The sequence below is a fragment of the Ambystoma mexicanum genome, chromosome 11 (assembly GCF_040938575.1).
Source record: "Ambystoma mexicanum isolate Mex_15411 chromosome 11, UKY_AmexF1_1, whole genome shotgun sequence".
In the NCBI taxonomy this organism is placed as follows: domain Eukaryota; kingdom Metazoa; phylum Chordata; class Amphibia; order Caudata; family Ambystomatidae; genus Ambystoma; species Ambystoma mexicanum.
The window spans coordinates 162,687,481-162,714,459 of record NC_090934.1 but is presented as its reverse complement, the minus strand read 5'-3'; the positions used below and the strand labels follow the sequence as shown (position 1 = coordinate 162,714,459).

The window sequence follows — 26,979 nt, the reverse complement described above, 5'->3', positions numbered from 1 at the left end:
GTGTTTATAGTTAAGTTTAGGTATTTAGTTAGTGTAAAGAAGTTCTGATTCAATCAAGTTGGTCGCTTTAAGGAGAAAAGGAAACTGAGTCATGATTCAAGTTCTGTTCACTCTAAACTGAATTCCCCTCAGTGCAAGCTTAATAAATCTCTTGCAAAGTGCTGCGAGGAATTCAGGATAGTGGCCTTTTCCGCAGCAGTTTTAGTGCACGACAAATATTTAGTGTACATGTACAGTTCTGTGACACTGCTTTCGTTCTGCAATTGTTGTCGCAGCAGTGTATTCCCATTCTAGTGATAAGCAGCTTAATTTCTTTTGAGTTTCGTAGTGCAAGGATCGCACCAGACACATGAGATCAATTTAAACCTTAAACGTTTAATAGAATGTGCATTACAGCTACACTACGCGCTGAGAGTTTGTGATCAGCGTACCATTACGTTATTTCACGCATGCGCGTTCTCTCCCAGACTGTGCCTGACGGAGCAATTATCTGTATGACCATCTCGCGTCTTGAAACACTTGTGTATAGGCACATTATAAATGTCATATCATAACATTTTCAGTCAGAGTCTGCGCAGCCTGTTGCATCTGTTCTCCGCTCATACGCATTCTGTCAGATAACGTAGTTGGGACACTTTCTAGTAGCGCCCTTCTGTTTATCTGCTAGTGGATTTCTGTGTTTATTAAGAGAGCGCACAAACATTTGACAATAAGGTCCAGGACTTATCATTCATCTGTAAATCAAAACTCTGAATGAAGAAGTCAGTGAATTAAAAGCAAGGCATTTCATGCTGGGTTCATTACAGACACCAACGAGTCAAGGACAGACTTTTTTTAAAAAAATGTCTTTATTGGTTTTACAAAAACAAAAGATAATAGAAGGGCAAACAGTAATCATTGAAAGTGGTACATCTTCCAGAGTTACATATCAAAGAAACCATGCAAAGTAAAAGACGCTGATGAAGTCACTTAATTTCGTAACAGTTCCATTTGCCTGGATATGCCTCTTACACTGTTCGCCCCAACCCGCTCCCACCCCCCTCCCCCACTTGGAGAAATGTACATCTTGAGTATAATCATTTAACATGAACATTGGGAGCACATAGTTGGCACAGCACAACATTTGGCAGCACCGTATCAACTAGGAATGAGTCTCCGATCCCTTGCAGTGTTCTTTTGAGTTTGACATCATTAAGTCAAATTTCTGAGTGTTCCTCTGACTGGGAGTCAGTGATAGGTGCGATATATTTATTCTTGAAGTCCATCCATAAAGTTTCGCATTTAGCTGATTTATTATGCAGGGAGGCTGTGATCATTTCCATCACGTAAATGCTCGTGGCCAATTTGATCCATTCGTTCTTTCCTGGGGCCAGAGGAGACTTCCATTTGATCGCTATCAGGGCTCTCGCCACCAACAGCAGCTGGGGGGCAAGACCTTTGACCTGGAACCAGTCTTCACCGTCTCCTTCAAGGCCAAACAAAACCAGGCAGGGTCGAGCTCCCTTTGAATTCCATCGATCTCCTTAATCCATCCCAGGACCTTGGTCCAAAACACTGATATGCGGGCAGCTCCACCACATGTGCCAGTAGTCAGCATTTGATCCACAATTCCTCCAGCATCGCGGGCTCATTGACTGGAACATTTTAGAGAGTTTGAGTGGATCGTAATGCCATCTATGTAGGAGCTAAATGGCGTGCAGCTTATATTGATTGGACAAGGAGGATTTGGGTGCAGCTCTACACATTAAGTCCCATTGCTCGGGGAGTATCTCTTCACCAAAGTCTTTTCCCCACCTGGTTCTGAGGGAATCTGTGGATCCACCACCCGCTGCTATTAGCGTCTGACACATCACAGATATAAGACCTTTCATTTCCGTTCTGGAGTCTAGTAGCCTCTCAAAGGCGGTAAGGTCTCTTCTCAGTTTCTCTTTCCACTCAGGTTTCGTTAGCACCCCCTTCAATTGGAGAAAGTGGAATGTTGATAAATTACCTATCCCCAATGCTGTGGTGAGGTCCGGTAGCGTTATGAACGAGTCCTTTCTTAGGAGTTGCCCTACCCTCTCCAGGCCCGCCTCATACCATGACTGAAACCGTTCTAGATTCGGGATGTGGTCGTTTATGCCAGGAGACAAGTGACTGAGCGGGGATGGCCAGGTTGTGACTTCTTGCATCTCTTTCCCAGTGCGCCATATGCTCCATGTGGTAGTCAGTATGGGTTGGTGTTTTTTTCTTCCTTTGGACCCATTGGTAAGGTGACCATAGCCATTCCGCTACAGTGGCGGGGGACATGTAATGATTGTCCATCTGTACCCATTGTAAGTGTTTGTGATCCCAAAGGTGTGGGATCAAGACACGTAACTGAGCGGCTTTGTAGTAAGTCATTAGATCGGGAATGCCTACCCCTCCTCGGTCCTTGGGGAGCACGAGTGTGTCATATGCGATCCTCCGTCTTTTCCCCTGCCTAATGAATCGCATCATGATCTTACGGGCATCTGAAGAATTTTTTGGGCATTTCAATTGGAAGCATCTGGAAAGGGTAAAGGAAGCGGGGGAGGCACACCATCTTGACGGCGTTGATACGCCCCAGCCAGGAAATCGTCAATCGACCCTATTTCTCAAGATCTGTCTCGAATCGTCGGAGGAGAAGAGGGAAGTTGGCCGAAAGTAGGTCGCTTAAGGTTCTGGTAATCTGAATACCCAGGTATTGCAGTTTCGTATGCTCCAGATGAAGCCCAAGTGAGAGGAACTTGGCAACGTTCTCGTCGGGGGTACCTTGGAGGGGGAAGATTGTGGACTTTGATTTGTTTACTTTAAAGCCGGTGTATTGGCCGAATTCTTCTATTAGGTTTAAGGCATGGGGGATGGAGTTATTGGGTTTGGTTACGTGTAGAAGGATATCGTCTGCATACAGGGCTGCCTTATATTCCATCTCTCCCAACCGTATACCCTCTATTAGGGGGTCTTCTCTAAGTTTTTGGGCCAGAGGTTCAAGGGAAAGCGCAAACAGGATCGCGGAGAGGGGACATCCCTGTCTGGTCCCTCGCTGTAGGGCAAACTACCTGGAATACTCCCCGTTCACGAATATTGATGCTTTGGGGGAGGCATATATTGCACGTATCCCTTTGCGGAATTTGGGGCCTATTCCTACCTTCTGGAGGACTGCTCCTAAGAAATCCCACTCCACCCTATCAAAGGCTTTTTCTGCGTCAATGGATAGGAGAACCGGGTCATCTGGTAGATTGCGTGCTGCGTGAATGAGGTGCAAGGTTTTGCGCATGTGTCGGCACCTTGCCTCCCGAGAATAAACCGACCTGGTCGGGGTGGATCAATTTGGGCATTAGGGTTTCCAGTCTCGCGGCCAACACTTGGGCATAGATCTTGGCATCGAGATTGAGGAGGGAGATGGGGGCGGTATGACCCGCATAATTTGGGGTCCTTGCCTTCCTTAGGGATGACCGTTATGAGGGCTTTCTTAAAAGATTCCGGGGCGGCCCCAGTGTCCACTATCTCATTAAAGAGCTCCGTGAGGAAGGGGGACACATTGGTCGCTAAAGGTCTTGTAAAAGCCTGCCGTGAAACCGTCTTCACCCGGGGATTTCCCCAGTGTTAAGCGTTTAATTGCATCACGTATCTCATGCTCGAGTATTGGGGCATCAAGGAGCTCAGCCTCTGAGTGTTACTGTAGGCATGTCGATTGGGGACAGGTAGGAGGATATGTCAGATTGGGCAGAGATCAGTTCAGAGGTATATAGGTGTTCGTAGAAGCTGGCAAAGCATTTGGGTATTGAGTGGGGAGGGTCGACCGTGGAATTAGTTGTCCCTGTTATCTCTCTCACTTTACATTCCTCCCTCCTTTCTCTTAGCCTGGCAGCTAATAGTGTGTCGGCCTTGTCCCCCTTCTCGTAGTATGTTTGCCTGAGGAATTGTAGCTTTCTCACCACCTGGCCATGTTCTAACAGTCGCAATTCTTCTCTTTTACGGTGAGCTGTGTCTACTTTAATGGGGTCTACCTCAGCATCATCTCTTACTTCCGCCTCCAGTTGGTGTATTTCATTACGCAGTTTATTTTCTATGATCTTACGTTCTCTTTTTTTTTTTAGAGGAGCCCTCGCGTACAAGTATCCCCCCCCCCCTCCAGGTGGCCTTCCCAGCTTCCCAAATCACCTGCTTGGAGACCTCCCCAATGTTGTTCACCTTGAAATATTCTTCGATCTCGGTCTCCATTTCGTTTTTAAACACCGCATCAGTCCAGAGGGACTCATTGCAGCGCCAAGATCCCCCAGCGACAGGTAGATTGGTCCAGTTGACATTGGCTAAGACCATATCATGATCAGACCATGTTATTGGGACGATTCCAGAGTAGCTTGTGGACTCAGAGGTCGGGAGAGAGGAATATATAATCAATGCGTGTGAATGTGCCATGGGGATGCGAGTAAAAGGTGAAGCCACTGTCGTCAGGGTGAAGAGCCCTCCAGACGTCCCGTAGGTCGTATAGATCCATCATGGTGGCGAATTCAGTACGGTCCCCTCTATGTTGGGTCCTCGGGCCCGGCTTGCCTGGCCTCCAGTCCACGGCGGGGTCTACCCACTGGTTAAAGTCGCCACCTAGGATGAGGTGACCCGCGGTTTCTAGTACAATTTTAGGGATCGTTTTCCTAAGGAATGCGATCTGTCCGTTGTTGGGTGAGTATATTGTAGCAATTGTGACCTGGACTCGTGCGATCCTCCCCACTATGAGAAGGGCCCGACCACTCACATCGGACCAAGTCTTTTCCAATTCAAACCCAATTTCCTTCTTGACGAGGATTCCGACCCCCTGCCTTCCTGAGCGGGCCAGAGCCCCAGAATTCCATGCCCCCGTGCCTTCCCAGAAGTCTGCGCTCCTCCCCCCGTGCAAATTCTGTCTCTTGGATGAGAAGAAGGTCTATGTTAGATCTGCAGAATTCTCAGTGGACCAGTGATCTCTTGGTAGGAGAGTTCAGTCCCTTCACATTGACAGTCCCAACTCTCAGGAGACCCTTGCCTTTAGATTTCTCAAGTGATGCCATTGATGGTTCGGGTTCGAGGATCGCTCATCTGTTGCGGCCAAATAGGTATGCAAATTCCCAGTGTTGTCTTGACTGACATTTTGGAGTGCGCCCAGTGATGTGTGTACATTACCCAAGTGTCCATGACTCCTCTCCTCTTTCCTCCTGTTCCGCCAGATCTGGTGGAGCTCTTTTGAGCTTGGGAACTGGAGGTGCTGCCTGGGCAGCTGTTGGCGGCGTCCGGTACGGGCCGGATGACATTGTGCGGCCCGTTGGCGGACCATCAGTGGGGACCGTTGCCTCACGGTCCCGGTCAAATATTCAATCACAACTTAAGGGTGAGCCCCTGTCTCAATCCCCCCCCCCAAAAACATTATACAATTACAACAATAATGGTAACATAATAGAAGTTTAACATTACGTGCGTTCCACGGGTCCTCTCGCAAGAGTTAACCTCACCACCTAGTCGAGAGGGGTGCCCCGCCAGCGGTGGCACCCCAACGACAGATCTTGCCTTTTCACAACTCTGCGGGGGCCAGTGTCTCGTCCTTCACCGGCGATTGTAGTCTGGCCGGGTCATACACACTTCCTTCCCTTAATCATCATCAGGCGTGTTGTTTGGGCGTCTATTTTCTCGATCCCTTCACCCTCTTGCGCCTGGGGCCCTGGCGCTCCCACTGTGCTCCCGGTTGCTCACCGTCACCTCCATCGTTGCCCTTCGGGCCCGTACCAAGGAAGTCAGCAATGCAATCTTTGATTTCGTCTTCAGAGCGTAGGACTATTTTTCTGCTCCCATGCTCAAATGTGAGCGGGAAAGGGTAACCCCATCTATACCGTGTGCCTTGGTCCTTGAGCCATTTCGTCAGGGGGCTGCAAAGGCGTCGGAGTGCCAATGTTAGTGATCCTGAAAGATCGTGATTTGGTCGCCCCCCCATTGTGAGTGGGCCTCCGGACCTAGCTTTCTCCAGAATCCTGGTTTTATCTGGATAACGGTGAAACTTGGCTAGGATAGAGCGCGGGCCGCCAGGCGGTCCGCCCGCTCTATGTATGCGTATGGTCTTAGGCTCATCAATTTCTTCATCGGCGGTGAGTATTTTTATGATGTCATGAATGGTGTCTTTGAGGTCCTTTTCAGTTTCACCCTCACGCTCTGGAATACCAAAAAAGTGGAGGTTGTTCCTCCTCTCCCTGTTTTCTAAATCATCCATCTTGAGCCGCGCCTCAACCTCTCTTTTTTCAATGCTACGGATCCGTACATCCATCTGAGTTTCAAGGGTGTCAATCGAAGCCTGATTATTCTCCACACTTTCCAATCGTTCCTCAAATCTGTCCATTCTCTGGGTAATTTTATCGATTTTACCGCCTAGATTGGCCCCCATGTTTTTTATCTCATTTAGTAGTGTGGTAATGTCTCCTTTGGTGGCGCCAGCACTCGCCTCCGATGTGGCTGTGGTCATAGTTGCTGGCTGGGGCAGGGTCTGGTACCACGTTCCCAGAGGAGTCACCATCCGTCGGTAGCATCAAGGGCCCCAAAGCACACTGCAGAGAATGTAGGGGGCGGCAGCGTGAAGATTCTCAGCGTTCCCCGATGAGCAGGGATCAGTGCATAGACAGAGTGGAGTGGCCAGATTCTACCCCCGAGTGCTCGTGGTTTACTGGCGGTGCAGGATGGGGATTGAGAATGTTGGGCCCTGTGGGGTGTACCCCGTGTGTATGCAGTGAGCCCTCAGGGTAGCGGGGCTTCAGTTTTCCGGTCAGGTCCTTCAGCGACCTTTACTTATAGTGCGGCGTCAGTGCACCTTCTGTTCACAGTGGCATCCTCAAGGGATCTCCTTTTTACCCCTGCACCGTGGCCACCCAGGGCCGAGTTCGTGGTGTAGCACCAGAGTCAGCTAGGCTCCAGGTCCCCGTTTGCTCGGATGGATGGAGTGGAAAGCGCATAACAAATTATTCTTAAAGTGTTGCTCTTGAAAAGGGGCAGCAATTGTCAAGTCTGCAATCCTGAGCTTCAGACCTCTTCTCCAGTGCCTTGCTCCCAGGGTCCGTGCTTGTGATTGAGGGTACCTCTCACAGGGGTACTGTTGTGGTGCAACTTCAGCCTGTTAGACAGTGGAGGGCTTAAAAGTAATTACAATTCTCACGATGTGCGCCATGCCCCAAGTTCGTGTGTCTTCATATCCGACTTTTCTCCCCTGGAGAGGGGGAAGCAGGCCCCTACCCTCGTGCTCTGGCAAATCCGTACGGTGGAGGACAATGGAGGCAATATGCTTTAGGGGGCCGGGCGCTTCGCATAGAATCCCGCGCCACCCCTGCCAACACCAGCGCGTGCGTCCTCACGCGACGGCAGTGAGGACCGGAGACGCACAGGCGCTTGTAAAAGGGTGGGCCCGATTCAGTCCACAGGCACGGGGGGCTCCAGTGACAGGCCTTGGCAATCCGAAGCACCTCGGCCTCAGCTGACTGTGCGGGCCGCGCTCGGCTGACTGTGCAGGGTGCAGCTTACCTCCCCTCTGACGTTCCGCGGTCAGGAGCGGGGATCCGCGCCGGGGGGCCAGCGGAAGCACTCCTACATTAAGGGCTGCATGCCAGGGGGGGACACGCCGACGGGCACTCCAGGAGTCGGGCGTCCTCTAGGTAAGCCCGCTCTCCAGCGCGGCCGTGTCGGGTCGATTTAGTTTCGCTTTCAGCTTCTGACGAGGTGAAACTTCGGATGGGGTTTTCCTGGGCTTCCCAGCCCCGATTTCGGTCGAGTTTCTTCCTGCTCCGTGGGGAGATGTTCCGACACCTTATTCACGGGTTTGTCACCGTGGGGGGGGGTCACGAAGTGGGGGCTCAACTCCCCCCCACAGGTTAGGCGGTCATCCGTGCGCCCCCTGGTGGCCAGTCCGACAGACTCTTTTGTAATCCCTTAGTAAAGGTCAGCCTGTGAACTGCATTTGATCCTCAAGCTAAGGAATGGCTGGATTCAGTCAGGTTAAAGGAAAAGATAGGTCAACATTTATGGTCCTCTACGGGGCCGCCCACGCACGCCCCGTTGGACGCAATGGTATATAAGCCCCGCCCCCGCGGTCCCTTCAGATTTCGGCCCCTCCAAAGAGAACGGGGGGAAAAACCTTCACATACATAATTTCACATTGCAGTCCGGGGAGGCCGGTGGGCGCATGTGAATCCATGAAAGATACCAATGCTGGAGAAATGGAGTTACAGGTAAGAAACTACTCCCTTCTCCAGCATTGGATCTTTCATGGATTCACATGCTTAGAATAGATTGTAAAGCAGTAACATCAAGAAGGAGGTGAGAGTGCAATGTAACTTACATTCGTAGAGACACCCCCAAAACACTCCCCTTTACACCGTGTATGTAAGCAACAACTTATTATACTGATACGAAACGGATTTCCATAGTACAATGTTATGCCATATACCCAAGTATGCACTCCCTGCGCGCATATATATATATATATATATATATATATATATATATATATATATATATATATATATATATATATATATATATATATATATATATATATATATATATATATATATATATATATATATATATATATATATATATATATATATATATATATATATATATATATATATATATATACCTATATCTAGACCGATATACGTATGTATGTTCATGTATACGATCGGAAACAACGTAGGCCAAGTAAGTGACAGCATTTTCGTAATTTTGGCTTACCTCATTGAAAAAGGTGGCGCAGCACTGCCCGCCCCATCTGTACCTCGTCCGCATGCTGCTTTTCCAGGCAGTAATGGCGCGTAAACGTGTGAGGGACAGACCATGCCGCCGCCTGGCAGATGTCTGTCAGCGGAATTCCTGCCCATAGAGCCGTGGAGGAAGCCGTCGATCTCGTGGAATGGGCTCTAGGGCGATCTTGTAGGGGTCTCCCGGCCTTGGTGTGACACAGGGTAATTGCCGAAGAGACCCAGCGAGCCAGACCTTGCTTGGAGATAGCCTTTCCCCTCGCCGAGGGACCATAGGCGATGAACAACTGTCTGGTGGTTCTGATATCTTGCGTTCTTTGCAGGTAAAATTTTAGCGCCCTTTTGACGTCTAGAGTATAGACGTCTAGGGCCTTCTCCGCCGTCGACGACAGGGATGCAAAGAAAGTAGGAAGCACCAGAGTCGAGTGCTTATGATAGACTGATGGTACTTTTGGGATGAAAGTAGGGTTAGTTGATAAAATTACTTTGTCCTTAAAGAACCTCATATATGGAGGATCGATGACCAATGCCTGCAATTCCGACATTCTTCTAGCCGATGTGATGGCGACTAGGAACGCTAGTTTCCAGGATAGGAATTGTAGGGATGAAGAGGACATTGGCTCAAATGGAGGCTTCATTAAGGCAGCCAGCACCACATTCAGACTCCACGACGGTGGGAACCGTTTTTCAGGAGGGAAAGTTCTAAAGAGGCCCCTCATGAAATGCTTCACTAGTCTATCACTGAATAGTGGTGACGAATGTCTCCTCCTTGTAAACCTTGAAAAGGCCGCCAAGTGTACTTTGATGGACGATGATGACAGTCCGCTCTCCGCCAGGTGAAGAAGATACGGGAGGATTTGCTCAGGGGTTACTTCCAAAGGGTGAACTTCGTGTTGTGTTTGACACCACGTACAGAATCTTTTCCATTTGCCTATATACGATTTGTTAGTAGAAGGGGCCCTAGCCGCCTGCAGAATCTTTCGGCAATCCGTCGAAACTTTCAGGTTCCCAAACTCTGAGAAGTCAGGAGCCATGCAGTTAAGTTCAGGCTGTCCGGATTGTGGTGCCATACTGTTCCCTTGTCCCTGGACAGGAGGTTCGGGACTTTCCGGAGCGGTATCGGTTGTTCCAGTGACAGATGGAGGTCGGAAAACCATGTTTGTCTCGGCCAGTGCGGAGCTACTAGGATGACCCGGCATTTGTACCTGCGGATCCCCTGGATCGTCCTCCGTATGAGGGGGAACGGGGGGAAGGCGTAGAGGAATTTGTCTGTCCATGGAAACGAGAACGCTTCCCCCAGGGAGCCTATTTGGGGCCATCTGCTCGCGAACTGGACACATTTTCGGTTTTCTTCCGTTGCGAAGAGATCGATCGATGGGGTCCCCCACCTTTCGAAGATTTCTTGCAGCTGACTGGAGTCCAGCTCCCACTCGTGTATTTGCGACATTGACCTGCTCAGGGAATCCGCCTGCACATTCTTCACTCCCGGGAGGTGGTACGCCACTAAGGATATGTGGTTTTTTAAAGCCCAGTGCCAGATCTTTTGAGCTTCCGTCGAGAGGGTCCTGGATCTGGTGCCACCCTGCTTTATCAGGTAGAACATGGCTGTCGTATTGTCTGTCAGCACTCTTACTTTTGATCCCTTGATATGTGGGCGGAATGATTTCAGGGCCCATCTCACCGCCCTTAGTTCCAGCACGTTGATATGTAGGCGCGACTCGGTCGACGACCACCTGCCTTGGGTTTGATGATTGTTCATGTGTGCTCCCCAGCCCGACAGAGAGGCATCCGTAATGATGGTGTTCTGAAATTCCGGCTCTTGCAGAGGGACCCCTCTGTCCAGGTTGTGAACGACTTTCCACCATTGGAGGGATTTGATAACTCCTTCGTCGTCGACAGTTATCTTGTCTGACCAGCGGCCCGTGGCCTGCTTCCATTTGTCCGACAGGAACTCTTGTAGAGGCCTCATGAATAACCGGCAGTTTGCTACTAGGTGGATGCACGACGCCATGGAGCCTAGGAGCGCCGCATATTTTCTCACTGACATCCTGCTCTGTAGACGAAGTTGGCTTGTCAGTCGTTTGATCTTCGACATCCTTTCCAGGGACGGCTTCACTATCCCCGCGTGGGTGTCGAATTGAGCACCCAAGAACTTCAAGCTCCTTGAGGGCTGTAGAGAAGACTTTTCGTAGTTCACTGCAAATCCCAGACGCTGCAGCAGTCGCAAGGTGGTCAGTAAGCTGCCGTTGGTCGACGCTGGGGAGGATCCCCTCACGAGCCAGTCGTCGAGGTACGGGTATACATGATGCCCTTTCTTTCGCAGCCAGGCTGCCACGGGTGCCAGACATTTCGTAAACGTTCTTGGGGAGGACTTCAGGCCGAATGGGAGCACTGTAAATTGGTAGTGTGTTTCCCCAACTAGGAACCTCAGAAACCTCCTGTGTTTTGTGTACACCGGGATGTGAAAGTACGCGTCTTGCAGATCTAGTGACGCCAAGAAATCGTCCTTTTGGACGGATCTGATCACCTCCTGTAGTGTAAGCATTTTGAACTTTTGACTCAGCAGGGTTTTGTTGAGGTCCCTCAGGTCGAGGATGGGGCGCCACTTTCCGTTCGGCTTCTTTACTACGAAACAGCGTGAGTAAACCCCTTGGCCTTTCTGCGATGCAGGGACTAATTCGATGGTGCCTTTTTTTAACATGAGCGCTACTTCCTGTCGCAAGATGCCTAGATGTGGTTGAGACAGGTGTATCGGTGGACGTCTCAGAGGTTTGCATTTGAACCGTAGGGAAAGCCCCCGTCTCATCGTGTCCAGGACCCACCGATCTGTTGTGATTGACTCCCATTCCTCGACGCAGCTGGACACTCTTCCTCCCAGAACGTCATTGTTGGTCTTTTTGTTTGCTCGTCGACGAGTAAGTGGGTCGTCTCTTGGAGGACTGGAAATTTCTGCGCCGGGTTGAGGACTGCGAGGCGCGCCTATATCCTTGGGACGGATACGACGACCTACCAAACGCTCTATCCCTAGTTGTTGAGAATCTTGAGTTTCCAGTTGCTCCTCTAAAGGGACGAAAGGAACGAAAGGGCTTACCACTCTGAAGAGAGCCCAGCGAGCGTGCCGTCTCAGAGTCCTCCTTCATGCCTTTCAAGGCCTCATCCACCTTTTCGCCGAACAGAAGGTCACCTTCGAAGGGCATGTCCACCACTTTATATTGCACTTCGGGTCTGAAGTTGGTGCACTTAAGCCAGGCCTGGCGTCTTAGGACAACTCCGTTGTTAATTTGTTTAAACCCCGAATCTGCCAGGTCCACTGCTATATTAATAGCATGGTTCGATGCTTCTTCGCCTTCGCGAACCAGGGACATAGCCGTTTTTCTATGCTCTTCAGGGAGGTGGTCCATAATAGGTGCCAGTCTGTGCCACATCTCCCTGTCGTACCTGGCCATAATTGCCAGGGAGTTAGCTGCTTTTACAGTTGAAGCCCCCACTGACAGGACCTTCTTACCGAACGCGTCTTGGCGTCTAGCCTCGGAATCCGGAGGGGTAGAGCATTTATGTTGAGCCTTTGCTTTTCTCGTCGCCGCCGCCGATACCACCGAGTCAGGTGTGGGTTGCGCCGAGAGGCATTTCGGTGTCGAATCTGGGACTTTAAATTTTTTCTCTATGCGGCCCTTGACAGCAGGTTCTGAAAATGGGTGCCGCATAGTTTGAACGCCTTCTTTCCAAACGTGGTCCAGGATCGGTATCGAAAAAATTGAACGCCTACCCTTGCCCATGTGGTCAAAGAGAAAACAGTCCTTCTTTTCTTCCTGTTGGGCCAGGCCGAACTCCTTGCAGGCCTTTTCCATCATGGAATGGAAGGCGCCTATATCATCCGGTGGTGATGGGTGAATGGGACTTTTTGGCGGATCCACTTCCACATCCGAAACCCAGGATGGGTCCCTTGACGGTGAGAGGGAGATATCTGATGCTGACCCCCGGTCAGATAGGGAGTCCGAGAGCTCACCCTCCTCCTGGACTGCTGGAGTAGTTGGAACTACGACCGATCTAGTCGGGCGGTGTGAAGGGCCGGGCTCGTCGACGAGGGGAGTCGTCGGTACGGGTGGAAGCCTTTCGTCCAGCGATTTTAACAGCGAGTGTAGGGAGGAAAGTACCTCCATGGAGAGGGTAGCCTGGGCGCTTGGAGGTTGGGTAAAAACCTGAGAGCAGGTTGCACCAGAAGGAAACCTGGCTCGTAGACCAAGGTCTTCCGGGCTCACTATTCTGAAGCCATCGTCTTCTTTCGAGGCGATTGACACTGCCTGTTCTTGTAGCAGTGTGTCGGGCAACCCCATATCGAATACTTCTGGTCTCCAGGCCAGAACTTCCGTCGACGAGGGTATCGTCGTCGATGTCGACCCCGTGTTTATGACGGGAGACTGCGTCAGTGAGGGTACCGACTGGATCGTCGTAGTCGTCGACGGTGGGCCTGCAGGTGGCTTCGGCGCCTTTGCGGCGCTCTCCCTGCGTTTATCCGCATCTCTACTCGTGGCTGATCTGTGTTGATCGCCCGAGGAGGATTTAGGCCCGTCTTTCTTTCTTCGACGAAGTCGATGAGGATTTTCTTGCCGAGTCTTTGGATGATTCCTTAGAAGAGTGACTTCGCGGCACGTCCTTCTCCGTAGGTCGTGGTTTCTTGGCCGGAGGTTCCGACGAATGCGAGCGTCGGGGGGCCCCTGATGTTTTTGCCGAGGCGACGCTGCGCACCGAGCCTACCTCTGACTGAGGGTATGCTCCCGCGCCATCGTTCAGCCACGAAACCAGTCGCCGATTTCGATCCTTCAGGGTTTTCTGGGAAAAACCCTTACATATATCGCATTGGTCCGCCGAGTGGTGAGGATGAAGGCAGTAGATACAGTCTAGATGGCCGTCCCCCTCAAACCTTCTTCAGTCCGCACGTGGCACACGGGCGAAAAAGAGGTTTTCCCGACATTCTGACAGGACCAGGCAAAGAAACTCGCAGGAGTTCGAACAGTTCGATAAGTAGCAGTAGACTACACGAGGAGATCCCACTATCTTTGGAGACGGTTGAAATCTGAAGGGACCCACGGGGGCGGGGCTTATATACCATTGCGTCCAACGGGGCGTGGGCGGCCCCGTAGAGGACGTAGACGGGGATAGGACACACAAGTGTCGGAAGTTTTTCCTATGGGAAATGACTATATATGCGTACCGAGGGTTCCCAGTCTGGCGACGGGGAATATTCTAAGCATGTGAATCCATGAAAGATCCAATGCTGGAGAATTACAATTCTCACGATGTGCGCCATGCCCTAAGTTCGTGTGTCTTCATATCCGACTTTTCTCCCCTGGAGAGGGGGAAGCAGGCCCCTACCCTCGTGCTCTGGCAAATCCGTACGGTGGAGGACAATGGAGGCAATATGCTTTAGGGGGCCGGGCGCTTCGCATAGAATCCCGCGCCACCCCTGCCAACACCAGCGCGTGCGTTCTCACGCGACGGCAGTGAGGACCGGAGCCGCACAGGCGCTTGTAAAAGGGTGGGCCCGATTCAGTCCACGGGCACGGGGGGGCTCCAGTGACAGGCCTTGGCAATCCGAAGCACCTCGGCCTCAGCTGACTGTGCGGGCCGCGCTCGGCTGACTGTGCAGGGTGCAGCTTACCTCCCCTCTGACGTTCCGCAGTCAGGAGCGGGGATCCGCGCCGGGGGGCCAGCGGAAGCACTCCTACATTAAGGGCTGCATGCCAGGGGGGGGGACACGCCGACGGGCACTCCAGGAGTCGGGCGTCCTCTAGGTAAGCCCGCTCTCCAGCGCGGCCGTGTCGGGTCGATTTAGTTTCGCTTTCAGCTTCTGACGAGGTGAAACTTCGGATGGGGTTTTCCTGGGCTTCCCAGCCCCGATTTCGGTAGAGTTTCTTCCTGCTCCGTGGGGAGATGTTCCGACACCTTATTCACGGGTTTGTCACCGTGGGGGGGGGTCACGAAGTGGGGGCTCAACTCCCCCCCACGGGTTAGGCGGTCATCCGTGCGCCCCCTGGTGGCCAGTCCGACAGACTCTTTTGTAATCCCTTAGTAAAGGTCAGCCTGTGAACTGCATTTGATCCTCAAGCTAAGGAATGGCTGGATTCAGTCAGGTTAAAGGAAAAGATAGGTCAACATTTATGATACTACAAAAAACGTCACTGTAATAGCAGAAGCTTTCAAAGGCTTCAATGTAATTACTAAGACATTTTCTGGAACTTCAGCTACCAGGCCTCTCAGCTCTTCGAAGAGGCAAACAGGTAGAAACCAATGATTGGGATGGGAAAATGGCCATTGTAAGGTACTTAACTCCTTGTTATTCTTATTTCACCATCTGCAGATTCTCGAACTTCCAGTTAGAAGACTGAAATCGGTTATTTTCTCCACTTCCCCTTTCCCTCAAATCAACTTTAGATGGACTGTGGGGTTCAGCAGCTTTTGCGGATCAAGATTCACAGGACCTGATAACTGGGAACCTCTTGTCAGTTGATTTAAACAAAAGCACGGTTGTTGTGAAACGTTGGGCAGGGGAAATATACCCGGATGACAGACCTTTGTAGAAGTAAACCTGGTATGGGAGTGCACCAGGTGGAAGTTGGAGAACTGCTACGGAGTTGTTCACACAGAGGCCATTTATGTAGTTGGTGGTACAAAAAGAAAAGCGGAGTAAAGCAGTTGCAATGAAACTATTTCTTTGGAATTAATTTGTTGTGTCAAAAATCATCCTGACCAAGATAATTATTGCTGCTATTTATGAATGGAGAACTTGTTCAAGGAGGAGAAAAAAGCCTTATACTTTTTGTGTTGGAACTTCACACTGACAAGTGGAAGTGGCATAAGACTGTTGGAACTTTTATTGAAATTCAGGATTTCCTTGCATTCTTTTCTTGAACTATGGCATAGAATCACGTTTAAAGCTGGGGAAGGGGAATTCACGCAAGTTGTGAAGAGTGACTGGGTGCATTGTAAAGTCAATATTTTATTTTGAACTGCCATGCATTTCCTTATTCGTTTGTTATATGTATAAGTGTGAGGGACAGATATCCCTTGTTCGAGTGGTCCATTTAGTTTATTTTAGGCAGGGAAATCCTCATGTAAATATAATAACATGGCATTTGTTGAGAAAACCTTACGTGGCCCTCCTCACATCTGACCACTCATTGTAAGGGAACCTTGCAGGGCTCAACACTCGCTCAGGTATTCTTCTTGGTACTCAGTTTCCACCGTCGGCTTTCGTTGGCATCCAGATGTCTGCGACCCCTCGGGATGCTGCCTTCTACAGACTTGGACGACGGGGCACCCCGCTTGCTCCCAGCAGTGATGGTTTTGGCATAGTTGCACGGGCGCTTTGCCCACTACGATTGACTCGTAGTCACACCACCAGCAGGTCCTGGACACCTCTTCTCTCCCAGGCAGTGGTTTTCCAGGTGCTTTGCTTGCTGGCCTCACTGTGGCGATCTTCGACGGTTCAAAAGCCGCAGGTCCCGCGGCTTATCACGTCTCCACCCCTTCGTGATGCAATCACATCAGGAGGCCAATACCCCCTTCACCTCGTCTCAGTCAAGTGCAAGACTCTTAAGACATCTTCTTGAACATTCTCGGTTAGTTTTGCTTCAGCATGCCTGCAACTACATATACAGATGTTGCATTCTTCCTCCCAGTAAGCAGTGCCATATAGTCGGATACTGTGGTTGGTCCAGGGAGTACCTCACAGGACCGGGAGTTCTTGTCCCCCAAATGTGTGTTACTCCCAATGAGGTCCCACCTACCCAGATCCCTAGGGAGGGTCTTGCAGAGAAGGCTCACCTCCCTAGCCTCAAATGGGCTCGTGAGAAGGGACGAATATCCTAGATTCATAAAAACTGGCAGAAGAGAATGGTTCCCTCAATGCAGATATTCCTAAAATGTGTGGAGAGCAATTGGAGAGACTTGTTTGCAGATAATGCCTTCCTGTTGCAGTGCCACTTTAAATTGTTAAATAAATGTGAAGGGCAAGCTATATGGGACTAATATATAGGGCCGTGCTAATAAGGCTAAATATTTTTTTATTTACATTTTTGCATAGAACCACAAATCCATATCAATATAACATCAATACAATAAATACAAACACAATAAAATCAAATACATCACAGTTTATTAAAAGCTAATAGACAACCAGTAGAGGATCACAAAACCTCTTAAACAAATGGATCTAGGAACCTACCCCAAATAAGATCAAATGAAGTCATCATTTTGCTTCTATAGAGAATAATTCTCTACATTCTTGCCACCCGTATTAGGTCTGAAACCCATTCTGCATACTTTGGTCTTTCCACATTTTTCCATTTTCTTAGAATAACTTTTTTTGCAGAATTAGATGCCCTGTAAAAACAGCACCTTTGTGGATATGTGAGCTCAGCGACCAAGTCATCCTCGCCCAGAATTGCCCTCACAGTCAAATTCTACATCAGCATGAGAAGCACATTCATTTTCAAAGACCCTTTCCTCCAGAATGCTCTCAGCTAATAGCATTCCCAAATCATGTGTTCAAATGTTCCTTTAGAATGTCTACATCTCCAGCACGCTTCTGAATCAATAAGACCCTGTACATGAAGCCTTTCAGGAGTCCAAAAAACCCTGTTTAATATATTGATCCAACAACCTTTCACCTAGATTTATAGAAGGTAATGCCACATTATTACAAATGTTCAGCCATCTATTCTCACTCATTTCAGAGTCTACTATTCCCGACCATTTGTCCAAAACTTCTAAATTTGTCTCTTTGTAATCACTCAACTGTTTGTACACTCTTGAAGCCATGTGGCCTTCAGCTTTGTAATCCCTCAGCCATGTATGCCACCAAGTGTCAACAGAAGGAGATTTGTTCTTCAAAGCCTTTCTTAGCTTTCTGTATTCCCCGAGTGCAATCCTGGAGGTCTTTACTAGTACATAATTGAAGGTAAGCCACTTTCGTCCATCCATTAGGTCTTCTAGGCATTGAATGCCCCCCAATAGCCAGTTCAGCCAAAGAAATACTTTGCCATTCACCTTAGTGTCAGGATTCAACCAGATTGAGGTAATAGCGTTCTCCACGATATCCTGTTTTCTTTTTCTCAGGAGTGCACTCCAACATGCTCTGATAAAGGTTGTCGGTGAAAATGATTTGCTGCCTGCTCCATCAATTGAGGTAAGAATATCCCTCGGAAAGAGGGGAGGATTTACTCGTCATCGCCAGAGTCCAAATATCAATTGAGTTTGCGATGAATGGAACAAGGTGTCTTGTACCAAACGCCAGATGGTAGTTGTCAAAGTCTGGTACACCCAGACCACCTCTCCCCTCAGACATTTGCAGGTTCCACAATTTCAATAGCGGCTGCTTTCCTTCCCATAAAAAGGCTTGAATCATTCTCTCAAATTCTCTTAAAGAGGCTTTTTCTGATCCGTAGAGGAATCATGCTAAGTACATAGCTGATTCTTGGAGTTGACGTCATTTTGATGGCATGTACCCTGCCCCAGAGGCTCAATCTCAGTTCATTCCATCTTTTTAGATCGGATTCCAGATTTTGTATAACACAGGTAAGGTTGATCTCCATCATCCTCTACACATCTTTTGTCAACCAAATGCCTAAATATCGCATCCTGTTTGGATACCAACGAAAACCATAGGTATTCATACTGAAGATTGAACAGGAGCTTGATGCTGGCATTGCCTGAAATTTAATACAGTTGATTTTGTAACCCAACATTCTATGAAAAGCTTCAATCTGGTTCAACGCTGGAACAGATGTTTTGATGTTTTTTAAGACCAACAGCATATTATCACCGTAAAGCCAAACTTTCTGGCAAGCCTCCCCAAACTGCACACCTTTGACCTCAACATCTTCTCTACTCTTCATGGCAAGAAGTTCCATCGCAATCACAAACAAGATTGGTGAGAGCGGGCAGCCCAGTCTTGTGCCCCTCCCAAGAGTAAACTTCTCTGAGACATATCCATTCGTCTTCACACAAGCTGCAGGTGAGGTGTATAAGAGCCTTATCCAATTAATACAGTTATTACCAACTCCATCCAGGGCTGCCAAGAGGTACTCCCACTCTATCCTGTCGAAGTCTTTCTCCACATCCGACGACACTGCCACCACCTCTTCCTTAAGTTCTTTACTCTCATACAGAGTGAACAGCAACCTTCGCATCTTGTCGGAAACATGTCTTCCCTTTACAAAGCCCACCTGACTTTGGTCTATGATTGTTGGTAATGATCGTTCCATTCTCAATGCCAGTGCTTTAGCTAAGATATTATGGTCCATATTAATCATGATAAATCGGTCTATAACTGCTAGTTAACACTGGCGATTTACCTTCCTTCAAAAAGGTTGAGATTGAGGAATGACTTGTCGTCTCTGGCAATTGCCCTTCCTCAAGAGAATCCTGTAGCATAGCCAACATCAGGTTGTACATGTCATATGGAAGTTTTTTATAAAATTTACTGATGGCCATCCGGACCCAGACTTTTTCCGGAGTTTAGCATACTTGCGGCTTTTTTAAACTTCCTCTATACTCTGTTTTTTTTCAAGTTAGTCTCTGGTTTTTGAGTCAATTCTTTTGGAATTACAATCATTTACATAAGTCATCAGATCTTCCTTTGTTACCTTGTTTTCAGAGGAATACAGTCACGCATAATATTCCCTGAATATCGTATTAATTTGAATTGGATCACATGACAGTTCCATCCTCCTTTTCAATTGCGCAGACTATCTTTACACTAACACACGCAGGCGATGTGCCAGGAGTCTGTCGCATTTTTCACCTTTTTCGTAGTATTGCATCTTGTTTTGAATAAAAGACTCTCCACTCTTGTTGTAAGCAAATCCTTCAACTTTTCTTTCCCTTTAATACTTCAAGGGTATTCTCAGAGCACAGTTGCATGATTTGTCGTTCAATGACCTCAATTTCATCATTCAGTTTTTGAATCTGTAAGTTCTTAGTTTTCTTCTTTTGACTCGAGAGTCTTATTAGCATTACTCTTAAATATGCTTTGAATGCCTCCCATACAACTTGGACTTCCACATTCCAGTTCTCTGCCACAAAGAACTTTGCTTCTCTCACTATCTTATCCACTATGTCATGGTCTTCAAGAAGCATCACAATCATGCTCCAAGAACTGGTTTTAGGCACTGGGAGGTAAATTTCAGATACGAGATGGGAGCATGATCTGAGATTGTAATGCTCTTGATATCTGCTCCGCTGAAATGTTGAGTGCACAAAACGGATGTCAAGAATAGATCAATTTGAGTGTAACTTATGTCTTGCAGACATAAGTTACAAAATTATGGTTTCAAATTCTGCTTGAACAATGTGGTGCTTGGAGTAGGGAGGGTGACCATGCCATGCGTGTACGTTGTGGAAGGAAGATCAGCCTCATTGTTTTGTTGGTCCTTTGCAAACCTTGATTCTAACTCTCCCTCTGTCCCCATTCTCCTTGACCTCTCCTCTGCTTTCGATATGGTAAACCACAACATCCTGATCTCCAGTCTCTGATACCCTGGGCATTACAGATCAGGCCCTGCCGTGGCTAGCGTCCTTTCTCTCAGACCATCCTTCCCAGGTGGAACTTTGGTCCTTTCTCTCTGATATCACTCTCTCCACTTGTGGTTCCCCCGCCCCCAGGGATCTAATCTATCCCCCTGGTTTTACAATGTCTATATGGCCCCTTTGGCCCACAGGATCTCTGCTTTCACCTCCAACTTTGTGTTATGCGGTAGACACACAGCTCCCTTTCTGGCTACCCTCTGCCTCATCCTCATCCTCATCCTCGCTCATTCCCGACTGTCCGCAGATCAGTCCTGGTGTGCTGCTAATGATCTCTGCCTTAATGCCAGTAAGACAGATCATCCTCATTGGTACCCCCCACTCATGCTTTCCCACTCTCTCTCTGGCCCGCCTCCCTTGTTCCTGTGCCCTACCCCCACCAGTAAGGCAAAAAATGTGGGTGTCATCTTCGACTCCACTCTGTCTCTTCCCACATCTCAGACATGTCCAAAAAGTCCCACTACCAGCTGCCCCTCCTCAGAGGTATTCTACCTGTTCTCACCTTCCCCAGAGCCCTGGTTTTCTCCAGACACGACTACTGCAACAGTCCCTTTCATAATCTTCCTACCTTTACTCTCCGACCTCTTCAACTTATCCAGAACAGAACTGCAAGACTTATCCTTGGGCTCAAGCCCAGGGGCCGCATCTCTCCAGCGCCGAAATCACTCCACTGGCTCCCTATGGCTGCAAGGATCAAGTTCAGGTTCCTCTGCATATTATATGCTATTTTATTTGTATTGCGCTCATACACAAGTGTCCACAATGCTTTCTGGGGTCAGAGCCCTTACCATCTACAATGCTCTCTTCCTAAATACTCTCCTTCTAGAGCCCTCTGCTAAGCCTCCTCCAATTCTCTGCGAGTGAGCCGTTTTTCCAAACGGATTTGGGGGTAGATCCTTATCCTCTGCAGGTGCCTCCCTCTGGAACAGCCTCCCTGCCTCTCTCCGTCTTGAGCCGAACCTCCTTAAATTCCATAAACTCAAGACATTCCTCTACTCTTCCTCTCTCCCTCTCCCTTAACCTTTATCTTTCTCTCCTGCTTCCCTCCCCAACCTGCTCAGTTTGCTTACTGGTCACCTGGTGCACCTCCAGAGCCTCACGCGTCCCAGGCTCCCCCACCAGTCCTGCACTTGCCTCTGGGTGTCTGGGTGTCTGCACTCTGCTTGGCACTAATGCACTTGGAATATGTTCCATGGAGAGGGGCAACCACTCTGCACTTAACCCAGGCCTCTGCTGGATGGGGCGCACTTTCCCCCTCACTTCCTGTCTACGCGCTTGCACAACCTAGTATGTTTTTTATTTTTCTGCATGTCCTTTACCCCCTCCCCCACTCTGTCGTGCACTTACACTAGTAGATATGCCTCTGGCCTAATATGCCAAGTATGCTAGTTCTTATTAGATCATTCGTAATCGTCAAGGCCTAAGAAGGACTACTGTATTCCCTTGTTCCCTTTCCGCCTTGAAGCACGTCACTTGTGTATAAGCGCTTTACAACTAAAGAATTACAATTACATCATTCACTGAGAATGAAACGGATTAAAGCAATACCCCAAAGACATTAATTTTGGGAAAGTGAAGGACACCCTGATCTTCAGTAAATCTACTTTAAGCGAGGTCACTGCAAATGTTTTAAGTCCCCCACAAGTGATCTGGGGGGGTCTATGCCCAGCAACCATCAGGAGTCCCTGAACTGCATAGCTTTCAAGCATCAGGAATAGGACAAACATTAACTATGCATTGGCGGACTGGCTGTGGTTCCTTGCACTTAAAACCATCCCCACCATGAAACTGGGAGCGCAGACAGCATTCGCTGATTTGTTCAATTCTGCGTTGGTGAATCTCCTGCTATGTTTTTTCAATCTCATTTATAGACAAACTACATCCCAATCCAATCCAATGCTAGTCACTGTACATAAGCACCTACATTATCATTTTATTTTTAAAACCAGGTAAGTTCGCATCACAGAAAAGGGTGCAAGGGTTGAAATCCAGAGAATGCTGCCAACAATCAAATTACGAACATTCTAAATAAAACAAGAGGTTCCTACATACCAATAGGGATATTAAGTTCACACCAAAAGCAACTTCTTTCCAATACCAATTTCTCAATTTAGCAGCACTAAGGAAGGTTTTCATGCAAGCCTATTCTTTCTAGGCGCAGAGCAGGATCCTATGATATTGCTAGCCCACTCAGATGATTCACCCAAGAAATCAGACCTGGGACCTTTCTCATTGTGGCCAGACAAAGGCAGACGCTGTCTGATCCCGACCCTGGGGGCGGTGTTACCTGGGAGGATCATATGAGGAGAACCAGGTCAGGAGGAATGGGAACCACCCCTTTTTAGTTCCCCTACGGCCCCCTCCACCCCCCCCTCCCCCCAAGAATCCAATATCCTAATATCCTACTATAAAGTAGAAACTGTTGAAAGAAGTGATTTTCATGTTAGGGACTTCAAGTCCCAGAATCTGCATGGTATTGGGACAAAGAAGAGGGCTGCAGAGACACAAATATGTGCAATGCAGCCCATTAGTTAATGCCCCACACCTGAGGCTAAAAGGGCCCCCTCAGTTCCAGGTCATTAAAGAGATAAAGACAGTGGATATAAAAGATGTTGCAGGAAGCAGGAGTAGTAGTGGGTGAGGAGATTTGTACGCCACAAAACTGCAGAGGAATAAATTGTGCTGGAGCAGGAACAACAGCGGCAAAAGAAATGAATGCCGGTCCTGAGAGGGTCGCCGGGGCTCAAGATTTCATCTGCAGAGGTTGCGCAGTGGAAAGCGCTATTCTTTTCACTTCTCCACATGCAAGACTTCTGCAGGTGACAGACGAGCCCAGGCACGTTGGGAGAGTTGTGAAGCTATGAAAGTGATAGACGCGAGCTGCAGAAACTGCTGTGTTGCATAGCCTCTATGAAGCAGAAGAGCTGCAAACAGCAAGGCAACCGGACACGCATGCCAGGAGCCGATGAGTTCACTGTAGAACTGTGACCCCCCAGAGCACTCTGGAGTGCCCATTGATAAAATCCAGACCTCTTGATACTTTTGACTACCCAACATAAAAGTACATTACAAAATGTATGACTCATAACAAGCTGATTTAAAATCGATGCATTGGCAAGAGAGCTTAAACCTTCGAGCCAAAAACTAATTATAAAACATTGTTACAGTAAAAGTAAACCACTCGAAGGGACAATATATTGAAAGAATATAAACCACTATCACCAAAGCCAAGACTCATAAGAAGGCAATTGACAAACAGCCAGTGTTGCCCAAGCCAAAAGAAGTCCATTGAGCTTTGATAGGTGGAATGAAATACATTGCTCCATATGTAAACAGACATTATACTGAGTGGTGGTTTAAACAAACATTGCCAAAACTAAAGTAGTGTGAGAGAGAAGAACGGTTGTCAGCACTTGGCAAATGATGCAGAGGTGAAACAAGAGTGTCAGGAAGGCTGCCCTTCCGATAAGAGATTCAGGAGGAGGAGCGCAAAGCATGTCTTGCGTGTGGCAAACATATAGATGTAGTGAATAGTACCAGTGTGATTGTTTCCTTTGAAGAAATCCTTAAATCTAATTGTGAAGCACAAGACATTTAAACATTTGTAGTTAACCCTTACCATGGAAATACTTTCAGCTAGTAGTTTGATCTGGCAAGGGAGTATACCAGGCCGTGGAACTTTGCACCAATTGGTCCTGTTTGGGCAAGAGTATACCCAAGCAGAGAGCTACAGTGATTTTTCTGGGGTGGCAAGAGAGGATACCAGGTCCAAGAACTGTTGCAACAATTGGTTCTGTTCCGGCACGAGTGTACACCAGAACGAAGAGTGGTAGAAGTTCTAAACCTGGCATAGGAGTAAATCTGGCGAGTGTTGAAAGTATTGTGGTGGGGTAAAAGCATAAGTCGTATTAAAACTAAAAGCGATGCCAAATTAAAAGACACTTGTTTTGAAATCAATGAAGCTTTGAAGTATTCTTTATTCACGATGATAAACTGTTTCAAGGTCTTTAATTGCAATGGACACTGTTAATTACCCTAATCTGTCTTAAGACTTTGAGTCCATCTAGAAAAGAAAGTAAGAAGTTGTGTCAACAATTGTGACTCACCTGTGGAATCCAAATTGGAACTCTTGCATTAGCAACTTGGATGAAGGGATCTAAAGTGGACATTTAATGAGACAGGATTTCTTTATACTTTTTGAACAATCAAACAAAAGTCTGCTTGAATCTGGGGAAGGGGCATTTGGCCAGGTTATCAGGAGAAGCAGCTATTACAATGTCAAGTCAACTGTTATATGGCAGTTTAACAACAACAAATATATCACCTCAATGATTAGTTGTATATTAAAGTGTGAGGGACAGAAACCTTTTGTTAGAGTGTTGCCTTTATTTTAGGCAGGGAAATCCTCGTCAGGGTAGGGCTAGTGAGGCGTTTATCCAACCTTTTGAGTTAATAAAATGGCATCTTTTAGATAACTTCCTAAAGTTGTCCGCTTCACATTCCTGACACCACAGTTCCCTTAAACTGATGTATACAAAATATTGTGCCCATTTTTTCAGAGCCCCTCCAACACTTGTTTGAAATGGATCTTTCTATTTTTGAGGAGTACAGAATTCTCAGTAGATCACATGCACTTTGATGAACACGCTATCTTAAGACAATGTATCTTCAGATATTAATTTGAATCTGCTTACCCACTTCTCCCAAGCTCTCATATATGGGAAGATTTTCTGTACATACCCTGAAACAGAAATGATAGAATATTTAAAATCATACGTCATGTAGGACCACCATTGCACGCAGTATTTGGAAATTAATTTAGCTTTCTGAATCCTTATTCAGTTTCCTCTGCAAAACGCCCAACACAGACTGGAACCATAATTCAGTATCCAGTCTGTCATACTTCATCTTTTGAGTTCCGATTCAGTCTGCAACGCCCTCAAACACTGTGCTGCAGGGTGTTTATTTTTACACTCACAGGAGAGAGCGGTGGAAGCAGGGGAGAAAAATGCACAGATCTTGGACCCCAGAAGCACACAACCTAGCTGGTAGCATTAAAGGGCGAGATATGTGCAATCGAAATACCTGGGCAGAAAAGTCTTAACCGGTAAAGACCATTTCATAAGCTAGAGTAGCTTTCAAATTCAAGGTAAACCTGTTTTTCAAAACCCAGATATTGGAGGAAAAAAAAATTGTCAGCTTTCACCAGTTCTTTTGGTCTAAATTATTATTGCACTGATCCAAATATTGAAGATACAAAGTTTAAATTTTACAATATCTGGAAGTGTTAGTCTGTTTAATTTCTTGGGTTTTCAGAAATAGACTGTTTAAAATGTTTGTCAAATTATACAAGGCCATTTGAATTTAGGAATCCACCTGCAGTGGTGAGGTCATGAAGAGATTATAATCTCTGGAAACGAATACATCTAAATATTACACATTAGAACATTTCAAAATGTACATGCTAGATTCCTCAGCTACTAGTAGAAATGGTTATAAAGACAGAAAATAATCTTAATCTACGGTATTCTTACAGTTTATCATATTCATGCTTTCAGAAATGAGTAGTAAAACATTTCCCAAAATCTATTACCAAATCTGATCATCTTAAACATCACACACTGCCAATCCAATAATTTCCAATCAAAGGCCTTTATGGCATCACGGGTGGATTTCCTTTGCTATAGTGATATGGGTAATCTCATGTCAGATATTGGCATTTCTTAAATAAATCTGTACTGGTCCATCAGGAAGAGGACATATGTTTTTTCAACATAAGTAAGAAAAAACATGGTAGAAAGATTGTTATGAAGGGTAGATTTATTGTAATACTTGAAAACGAAATTTGTATTTTTGCCAACTTCACTGAATGACACATGAGGCAATTTCCACAGGAGTGCCACAAAAACGTAAAATAACATTTCATGGAATGATCATTCCTTCAGACATCTTACATTCAAATCCATTTCTTACTCTGTCAGATTCCCTCATTCTCAAAATCCCATAAAATCTAAAAATGCTTTTATGATTATCAGCTCCAGTGATCTTGCCCCTTCACTTTCTATCCGCTTCTCTAACTGATCTATTTGTTGACCAATGCCAAGCCTCTTTTCTAAATATAATTGACAAGACTCCTCTTCCCTCTCAGTCTTTAAAATGCTAAGCCTTGGTACTGCTTAGAACTTAAGCCTCAGCACATACATAGGAAGAAAAATCATGGCATAAAAAACTAGGGAAATTACTCAGATACGAGAAGCATGCAGAGCACTTCTTTAAAAGCCATTACAAAGAAAAAGCTAATTAGTTTTTTACATACTGCCTTATTAATTTGGCGATTAACAGCCCTGACAAAACATTTTCTATCATGCGAACATTCACTAATTCCCCTTGTACCAGATAGAATTTAGAGCCATCCGAAAACTTGGCCTGGGAATTTGGAATGTATTTTTTAATTAATAAAATCCATTAAATTCCCAAACGTCTGCACCAGGAAACTAATTCCGACTACATTACAACCCAGGGTCTCATTTAGCTGGAAGGAAATGTCTGCAGAAGAAATCCTTTCCCTGCTCATTAAGCTTAAGCCTACACGTTCTTTTGTCAATGCACTGACTCCCATTAGTTG

General features: G+C 47.2%; 1 protein-coding gene across 6 annotated transcripts in view; it reads right to left on the bottom strand.

Moving 5' to 3' along the window:
* STK40 (serine/threonine kinase 40) overlaps positions 1–26,979 on the bottom strand; it is an 856,346-nt gene that overhangs the window by 554,582 nt on the left and 274,785 nt on the right. For all 6 annotated transcript variants that reach the window (XM_069622689.1, XM_069622690.1, XM_069622691.1 and 3 more), the window contains exon 2: positions 25,049–25,095. In XM_069622689.1, the coding sequence (XP_069478790.1) occupies positions 25,049–25,095 (47 nt within the window). The remainder of the gene's footprint in view (positions 1–25,048; positions 25,096–26,979) is intronic.